The sequence below is a fragment of the Anticarsia gemmatalis genome, chromosome 21 (genome assembly GCF_050436995.1).
Source record: "Anticarsia gemmatalis isolate Benzon Research Colony breed Stoneville strain chromosome 21, ilAntGemm2 primary, whole genome shotgun sequence".
Lineage (NCBI taxonomy): Eukaryota > Metazoa > Arthropoda > Insecta > Lepidoptera > Erebidae > Anticarsia > Anticarsia gemmatalis.
Window position 1 is genome coordinate 4,654,878 of NC_134765.1, and position 10,296 is coordinate 4,665,173.

General features: G+C 32.2%; 1 protein-coding gene across 3 annotated transcripts; it reads left to right on the forward strand.

The window, feature by feature from the left end:
• The first annotated feature begins 553 nt into the window (after window positions 1-553).
• Window positions 554-9,992, forward strand: Syx13 (syntaxin 13). Of its 3 annotated transcripts, none has more exons than XM_076128553.1 (6): window positions 554-681; window positions 3,381-3,609; window positions 3,941-4,106; window positions 4,451-4,579; window positions 4,884-5,022; window positions 5,498-9,992. In XM_076128553.1, exons 2-6 carry the CDS (start codon window positions 3,389-3,391, stop codon window positions 5,671-5,673), a joined length of 831 nt encoding a protein of 276 aa, XP_075984668.1. In that variant the 5' UTR covers window positions 554-681; window positions 3,381-3,388; the 3' UTR covers window positions 5,674-9,992. The 3 variants fall into 3 exon arrangements, with proteins under 3 accessions (XP_075984668.1, XP_075984669.1, XP_075984670.1); XM_076128554.1 differs by lacking the exon at window positions 554-681 and adding an exon at window positions 720-869; XM_076128555.1 differs by lacking the exon at window positions 554-681 and adding an exon at window positions 723-970.
• The last annotated feature ends 304 nt before the right edge of the window (window positions 9,993-10,296 follow it).

The window sequence follows — 10,296 nt, forward strand, 5'->3', positions numbered from 1 at the left end:
GCATTGTGAATCCCGGCCATTATTCTATTTTTCCAAGTAGTTTATTTTTTTTAATCGCATACATTGACCGGCACAGGTGCGATGTGGTTTATGGATCCTGACCCTAACACGCTTTTGTGAGAAAAATTCTTTCTAGGCTACGTTCTTCGCATAAATATGAATTCCTGCGCATGCGTTGGTAAGCGGGAGAAATTAATGTTTTATTAGGATTAAATTTATATGTCCGATATAGTTTTGTAGTTACACAAGTAAAATTTAATTTAATTACATTAAAGTTACATATTATTCTTATCACTTTAGTTTTTTACTGCTTGAATATTGAATAACAGACCAAGCTTCGGTTAAAAAGCCTTGTAGTGCCATCTATTTACTGCTAGAAGAACATAACCAAAAAATTTTACGCCATCTATTGCTGCCAAAGTAAAACGGAAAAGGGAAAAAAATATACAAAAGCAAATGCTTCTGAGATTATTTCCTCAATTTTTAAATTAGTTTTATAATTTGCAAAATACTGATATACATTTTTTACAATATCCGAGTTCCCTTTTTTGTTGCAGTATCATGCGATTGCGCTGCGCATTTGACAGTTAGCTGACATTGACAGTTCATCGACCGTCGATTGGACTGAACAAAAGAAATTTCTTCTAAAAACCTGTAATAAGTAGCCTAATCTACATTAAGGTAAAGTTATATTAGTAAACCTGTTTTATTGATAGTGTTGCGCAATTTTGTGTCACTCGGTCGCCGCGCGTATCGCTATAACTACGTAATAATTGTACAAATTGGTGGTGACAGTTGTAGTCAATTATTGTGGATAAAAATCTTTGTGAATCACAACAAGTATCTATTTGCGTTCTTCCTGTGTCGTAGTAAGTGGTAAACAATAAATATTTGTTACATGTATCGAGTTATCAACTGTAGTTGACTGGTTGCAAGTGTTATAAAAAGTGACGTTTTTGGTAAAAAAAAAGTTGGTGCACTTATTTTTTTATTGCATAGTGTAGGAAGTAACTAATCATATAATGCAAGTTATCGTCCAAATTGATTTTACAAATAAGATAACTTTACAGACATGCATGGTCTTTATTTGGTTATGAATTAATTAATATTTTAACACATCTGTGAAACATGGCTTCATACATTTTAATTTGTTGTTAAATGAAAACCTATAAAACGAATTGTATTATAGGTTTAATGGAGCAACCTATACCTAACCTTTATTGAATTTTTCCTTAACAACTGATAACAATATCCTTTTAAATTTGTTAGTAGGTGCCTAGATTCTGCAATATAAAATAAAAACACAATTTAACTATATTTATTTGAAAAATACAACATATTATAAATAAATTCCCTTATCTTTTACTTAAAGAAGGCTATAAGCTGAGGACATAGCTAATCAAATAAATTTATCTTCATTCTATAAAAAAATATTTGCAATCTTAACTTTAAACAGCATGTTAGCCTTCACCTTTAATAACTTTGCTTAATCTAGAAACAAACATGTTTTGATTCCTGTAGTTATCTGATCATATAAAATACTTTATTTATTCTTATTTCATGATAATATGCTGAATCTAGGTTTTTCACACATAAATTAACTTGACACTTAAGTCAGAGAGAGAATTCTTACTCTTAAAGAGGATTGATTGTAGTAGCTTCTCAGAATTTAACAAAATAGTTACCTAGTTACAGTTTATTTTTACATAACTAAGGCTAACTTAATGCTATTTTCCTATTATAAATTATACAAGGTAAAAATATTAAGCAATTTATTTTTGTTATGCATGTCCTCCAATTGTTGAACAAAGGTCTCCCCCAAACACATACACTAAAGTCCACCCATGGCCATTTCATGCTAACCCATAGGATGGTTCCATAGGGTCAAAATCTACTTACATTAATAGGTAATATAACTAATATTTACTTAAAGAGGAATCATTTTAATTTGATAATACATATAATTATGTACTTAGCTAATCTTTTACACTTAAACATGACTAATGTGGAAATTAAGATATTTGCAAAGACCATTCAATGTGTTCAAGACACATGTTGTTGATTATTAGTCATAAACTGTGTAGGCACTTGAGTCATTAGTCATGATGGAGAACAAGGAAATAGCTCAATTAACACAGTATAACTCCTCTAGTATTTATACACAGACATTTTTGTGGTAAATAACAATATAGATAAGCAACCAAAACAATAGGAAAATCTTTTGTTATCATCAAAACAGAATGATGAATTATTTTATCTAATCAATTTTGGCCTAATAATAAATTTGTTGACCTTCCACAGTACATATTTGAATCCAGCAAATTGGTAACATACATCCTGTACTTTATTTACTTGTGTTACCAATTAATAGTCTGCTTAAGCTCCTTAAGTGTAGCCAGACTAAAAAAAAGTTTGTGACAAATGTATTTGCATATAATTCTAATAAATTTACCCCTTTCTGACTAAAAGGAGGCCCTGGAGGATTCAAATACTTTTTAGACATTATAATTACATTTTCATTTGTATTTTATATACCAACTATAGTGGCCATGAACATGTAGGTACGTCATACAAGATCAATAACGTCATATTAACAGAATCTTTAATATGAATATTTGACCTTAATTTGTATGTAAAAAAATGTATGAATTTTTACGTAACAAGTTTCTTTTGACGACTACGTTCTCGTTATGTTTCGTGAACTTAACTGACTTCCTACTTGTTAAACTAATTAGAATACATATTAGTAATAGTGTGGGTGTGGGGGGAGGCAGCCATAATCCTTAAAGTAATTAAGCACTCACTTTACAAGTAACTACCTGAAAATGAGCTATGTATGATTGAAATAAGACCATTGAAATTATATACACAAGTCACACACTGACTAAATACCTTGTTGAGAATTTTAATCACTGGTTTAGTTCCAGTTTCTAAGTTGGGTCAGTTTTTTTTTCTTAAGTTCTCCAAACACCTTGATTTAGATTTACGTTTCTTTACAAGATTCAGTGCCTTATGGCTAAGCCAGAAACCTCCGATATCGGTTTATCGGCAGCGGCCTCTAATGAGTCCTTCTGACGACACGTTTCCCTGTATTTTTTTTAATTCATTACTGTCCAATTGCAGGGTTAGGTATCCTCTCAAATGAGGAAGGGGTCAGGCCTTGAGTTCACTTCACTGGCCAAGTGCGAGTTGGGGACTTTGCATGTTTTCCTTTACTGTTAGAGCAAGTGATTATTATTATTTCTAATACACACATAACTTCGAAAGGTCGTCAGTGTGTTGCCTCTGGTTCGAACCGTCGACCAATTGCTTGAAAGGTGCCAAATTAAACCACTCAGCTGTAAGAATAATAAAATTTAAATTGCTTTTTCTATTTCCAGATCCAACCATGTCTGAGAAAGAACCAATCAGTGGTTCCAGCAGAGACTATGGAGCGACTGCTGCGGTGCCAAATGTTGGGTTCGCAGACTTCAGTCCCACAGAGCTATATAACTTGAGTGAAGGGATCGCGGACAATGTCAACACTATTAATAGTGGTCTCCGGACGCTGGAGAAGATGATGAAGCAGATTGGAGGACCTAATGATAGTGTGCAGTTGAGGGATAAGATGTGAGTAGTGTTTTAAACAGAAGTCTCAGTCTCAGTGCCACCATTGCGTAAACATGGTATTTACGAGTTTTTCTGTCTGGAGATCATTACAGATCTGATGGTATGGTGTCTATTCTTTTATTTGAAGAACATTGATATTTCCAAGAACATTGGGCACAATCTTGCTAAAAACGTATGTAACTTTTTATACCAAAACCCTACGATACTTTACAGGTTTTACGTATTGGTTTTCTATTCCCTAATTAATCCTAAATATTTGTGTGTTTGCGAGGGTCTGACTACACCATTTACTTAAGCTTTGTTATATAAAATTGATCTGTAATACTTCCAGCCATAACACACAACAGACGGTAAACGGCTCCGTGTCGGCCACAGCACGGGATATCCAACGTCTGGGCGTAGTGGTCAGGCGAGGGGACAAACCACAGAAGTTGCAGGTGGAACGACTTACGCAAGCCTTCAGAGATGCACTTGCCAAATACTCTTCAGTTCAGAAAGTGAGTATACTGTTTTAAAATTTGGAAGTAATGGATCGGTCTGAAAACCATTATTTTTTTCCACTAAAATCTTTCCAACAAGCTGGAAGTTTTCCAACTCATGCTAGTGGTCCCCTACATAACGAGTTCTCAATAAAAATAAAAAGCATACCATACTGGAAACCAAGTAAATCGAATGAACAAGTGTCGAGTGGGTAGTGTAATTTAGCAGTTAATTTCTAAAATGAAGATAGCTTTTTTCGATAAGTTCTCACTTCACAAAGTCGTTATTTATTACCTGGACGTTAAAGAGGTCCTCATATTGTTCTTCAGTGTTTCTGATTTTATTTGTTTGTATGTTACAGCAAGTATCAGAAAAGATGGCAGCACATATGCCGAGGCCTCCACGCGTGAGGAACGACCCTGCGGCGCTTGAACAACAAGCTATTGCTGATGATGAAGAGGCAACGCTTATAGCTAATCAACAAGCACAGGTAAGAAAACTTTACTTATACAGCTAATTGGTCAAAGTTTTTAGCAGCTAGATATATGACCCTTTGTCTCAACTTATGTTCCTTCCTTTTTTAAACACCTACTTAATTTAATCTCTGCATCACCCCAAGGTAGACTGGTAGAAAATAAAGTTTAAAATAAATAAATAAATGAGTTTCTTATACTTGCAACAAAAAGTGATGTTATTAATTTTCCCCCCATCGATAACCGTTGAAAGAAATAAGAATTGTAAAAAATAAAGTGTGCTGGTGTTTAGAAACACATATTATTGTTCTCAATTTGCAGGCGCGTCTCGTCCAATTCGAGACAAGCATGATGCTGGAGAAGGAGGCGTACATCAACAAGATAGAAGCAGACGTTCTCGACGTCAACCAGATCATACAAGAACTCGCTGAAATGGTCAACCAACAGGCGCAATCCGTTGGTAAGTCTCATTAAAGTATTGCTTTATTATGATCCTAGTCTTAGTAACATGTGTAGTGATTGCTCTCGTAAGTCGTATGGAAATAAAAATAGCCCTCATGAATGTGATACTCAAAACCATTGATTAATGTATGTATTTAAATAAAGTTACCCTTTAGATTGTAAGTTAAGTTAACTTACAATATTGATGACTAACCCCCGGTTTCTGAGTACATTTAGCGGTAGTTTATCTATTCAATAACGTTTTTATATGAGTTTTAACGCTATTGAATAGATAAACTACCGCTAAATGTACCTTGGAAACTGGGGGTAAATAATGTAATCTTGATCCACACCTATTTCTATCCATTTAAAATCAGCTTCAAGAAAAAGGCCAAATCTATGACACTCAGTGCAATAGTACCAATAAAGCAACAAACTTAATTATCATTTCTCCTTATATACGATTATTTTAAACCTCATATTATTCTTTACAGATACCGTTGAAAGTCACATTGAATCAGTCAGCGCGAACGTGGAAGCCGGAGTCGACGAACTAGCGAAAGCGGCCGAACATCAAAGAAGGTACCGCAAGAAAATGTTCATACTCATCATAATAGCTTCCATAGTAGCCATCATCTTCATTGTATGGATAATAAGAACCTTCAGATAAATACCCCAATAACACCCACTGAATATACTATTACCCTATTAGGGTAACACTTAAAAGGTTCTACCCTCTAGGGTAACACCAAACAGTGTTGCCTATAAATCTATCTACCTTTGTTTAGATTGTGTTAGGTACGCAACGAATTTGAGAGAGTCTTGGCCTATATTGCCTGATTTTTGAAATTTTAGAAATGATAAAACAAAATGGAAACTTTATAAAATTATAGATCATTTGTCAAAACTATCATCTTAATAGTAGAGTACGTAAGAGGAATCGGAACTCAAAATACAACTTCAATATATTTGGTAAAAAAAAGATTAGATACTGTATTTGCCTATACATATTAATTGCGTAGATTCTCATACGTTTAGTAAAGTAAAAATCTATACCCTCAATTATATCGATTCAGCCAAAATATTTCATTTTCAAAGTAATTAAAATCAGTTTCATTAAATTTCCACTTTAATTGCATAGTCATTTATGGAAGGTATCTAAATTGTTCCTCATAATTTGTAGAATCAAGGTAAAAAAGTCTTCAATAAAAATTACTTTTGCTTCCAAAAAGGAAGACTATAAGATAGATAGGTAGAATCTAAATAATAATCCCTATAACCAACTACTTACTAATAATTGTATTGTAATATAAGTAAATACATATTATAATATAATGTAAAAAAACTGTAAAATGCTTAATGTAAAAGGAATTGATAGACATTAAAACAATTTGTTCAGTCATATTTTTGTCCACACTTTTTTGAATTAGCAATACAATATGTCATAACGTTCTATTTGCGTTATATTTAGTGGTTGTTTCTATAATTCTGTACGTTCATTGTAACACATAGTGCATGACTTTAAGGAATGTAAAGCATCTGAAGCTCAAAATTAAAAACATATTTAATTAAGCCAAAAAGTCATATGAATTCAAAAGCTTTCCGAGATTGTCTCAATACAAAATATACGTTTTGGTGAACGACAGAATTATAAAAGTATGGCTACGTAATCTAAAAGTCGCTAACGGGTTTCAAACTGTTAAAACAAATTGCGTTCAATAAGATAAGTCGTTTAATTCAAGTTTCCGTTGCGTTGCAGTTGGTAGTATAATTTTATATTTAAGTTGCCTCATATAAAAAGGCCATTTAGTTAATTTTATAATTAGATTTGACAGTTATCTTATTTATGTGACATACGTGTTACGATTTAGATTTACTCTATTAGGAAAAATAAAATAACTTTTCATAGAAGTGGGATATTTTAACCCGTTCGAAACATTAAATAACTTTTATAGCTATAGCTACGTAGTTGTGTTCTTTGATTAAAATGTCACTGCGTATAGCTACAATTTTAGACCTGGGTTAAGACTACCCGCTTTTAATGGAATTTAGTCCATATTTAAAATTTAAACCTAGCTCAAGTTTTAAGATCAGTCTATGAGAGAGCTTGTTAGTCGAAAACAAACAGTCCGTTTTACAATGGTCTGAGACTAAGACAGTATCCTAACAGGACGATATAATGCCTTCCGAAACATGGAAGAACTCGATATGTATAAGATGGTCACCCATCCACAGATCAACCTCGGCAAGCGTTGCTTAACCTCAGAGATCTATCGGCGCGGCTGTTGTTAACTAAGCCACGAGCTCCTCTGAGCGTTCAAATTTATGTCATGGTAGAATATAATTCATAAAACACTGGACATAACTCAGGCATAGGATAAGATCACAAACTTATGCAATTAAAATCGGAAATATGCGTTTTATTAATAGACCCTCTATGAGTAAGGTATGAATATGGATCACAAAATAATTTCATTATACTTATGTACTTACACAGAAAATATTTTGATGTCTAATTCGAAGGATGTGCAATAAATAATTAAATAATAAAACCTTAGGCCTAATAAACTATTTTGCCTTTTAACCTTTCGTATTACACGTCAAAAGTTTTCGTTGTTTAAGACACATTATTCAATTTAAAATAACACTATTTTAATGTAATTTTAATAATTATTTTGCACTGAATAACTGAAACCTGTGATTATTATGTATCTGTGTTTGTATAACCTGTTTTTTTATTTTTCATTTGAGGATCGACTACAAGCATTATACTAAATGACAAAATTTATATTCCATATTTTCATATTTTTATATTGAATTAAAATTTGTATCAAAATAAACAAATACCGGTCAAATTGTTGTCAAAAAATGATGAGTATGAACCTGAAAACTGAATCGATTTCACTATGATTTGCTAGTACAGAAATTATTTTTAGGGTCGTTTTTATCAATGAAATTATTAATTAAAAATCTATTAAATTCAAGGTCAATAAAATAATTCTTGTAGTCAGATCTTCTCAATTATTTATTCTAAAGTATTATAGCAACAGTCGAGTCGCTCGTTTTAAATAATTATCATTTTCGACACAGCTATTTTTAGTGTAAAAATGTTAATCATTTAAATATTTGTACGGGTTAATTTACATAATGTATTTTATGTTATGTAAGGCCTTATGTAAATTAGAATTACGGTTGCGTTATTTATGTATCGAAATGTAGTTAGGATTTTATAATATAGAAGGTATAAGACCGGTTTAAACGCTTTCGGGTAAATGGCGGTTAAACTATCTGAAGAATTAATTGCTTAACTTTGAATACATATTATACGTTGTGTTTAAATAAACATATTGTAAGTATTTTAGCCATTTTTTCTAGATATTTTAACTGACACTTATCTGGAGGTTAAAAACCAGTTAACGAATAATAATATAATAAATAGTAATATATCCATCCTCTGTCAAATCTCATGTTAATTTGTGACGACATTCCAAAGATATTTAACTTGCAGATTTTTATTGAATTACTAATATAAATAACTGTATGAAGGTATTCCCAATATCACTGCTTTACAGAGTATTTTACTCATTGCAAGCTAATTTCGTCTTTTGTATTTTATTATAATAATTATAAATTCGACCCATTAATGTCTCACCGCTGGGTAAGGGTCTCCTCCCGGAATGAGGGAGAGGATAGGCCTTTAGTCAACCACGCTGGCTAAGTGCGGGTCGGGGACTTTGCATGCCTTCAATAACTCGTTCTGTTCTCTTTATTCTGGCTTAAAGAACACCCAATATTTTTATAAATTATTACCAAAAACACATGGTTTTTATACTTATCAAAAATATTTACTTATTATACTTGCCCTGTATTTTTCATTTAAGCTTGTAATATAAGCAAAGATTAATAAAAAGCTCGAATATAAATTATAGAAATTAGTCGCCCAAATTCTGTTTTGTAAAAAAATACATACAGGAATATCGTTAGAAAGATTAAAACACCTAACATGTTCAAAAATAACAATAATCCACCGCCGGATTAAATTGCCGCTTTCGACGCTATGTAGAATCAGATAGAGATACAAAATGATTTAGCCCCGGTTTCACTACTTCTTTATAGATCTGTCTATTAGATAGCTTATCAAATGTAATGGTGACAGTTGTTTTCATACGAACATAGAAAAAAAACACGCCTTCTTACCATACGGGTAGGCGGAGACTAGAGAACATAGGTACATACATACATTGTTTTCATACATTGTCACTTTATCTAGCAGACAGGTTATCTGACACTTAATAATGAACAGTAAAACCGATCCCTAGTCTCATTCGAACTGAGTATGTATTATCACCAATGCATTTTTCAAAAGTATTTTTGCTATTACACTTGCAGTTTTGGGACACATCAAAAAGTTATATACGTTTATGTCTATAGAACATCTGGTATTAAGAATGGTAAAGTGAAGACTATGTTATTCAGTTTTAAGCTTATTAAGTAAAGATTTTATCTAAACCACAAGAGGCAATCACTTGTATTTTAAAGCAATTAAGCTAGCGCGTACGCAGTTTCCGTTACACGCACGTAGTCTACGCGGGCACGTTCGTGCACGCATATTCTAATTCTTAGAACTTATATACTGAGGAAATAACGGTCAACATACAATAAAAATAGCTTTGTTTTTTTTTGGGATAGATAAATAGAATAATGTGGAGGATCGTTTCTTGTGGTTTTGATAAAATCAATTGTCAGTAATGTATTATAAAATGTTTATTTCAAATAGCAAGGCTGTTTTAATGTTATTGCACATTACGAACTGTCCGTTTTGTTTTATTTGTTGAAAGCGTTGAAACATTTTAATTAACATCTAAGTAACCATTTATTTTATCGCAAATTAATATTTCAATGATAATGGTTGCAATGCTTTTAACAAATGATTACATAACGTATAATATTTTGTTGAATTTGTAAAATATATTTATAATAAATCTTTGTCAGAAATTATTGTTTTATTTACGAATTACGTCAACTCCTAATCTAGGACGGCTGTAGAACGATGGGTGAATATATGAAATAAAATGATACGAAGTTTAAAGTTTGTTTTGCAATGTGTACTTACAGAATAATACTCACTGAGTTGCTGGCTGGACTTGTCAAGTCTTCAGTCCTCTGAAGTAATTTTATTAAAAAACAATGTGATTAACTTTATTCAAATTCAATGTAAATAATTCTCGGTTTCTGCAAAATGCCCGTTTTGAACCTTGTGAAATTTTCTTCTATGGCTCACCCTTGTGAGATG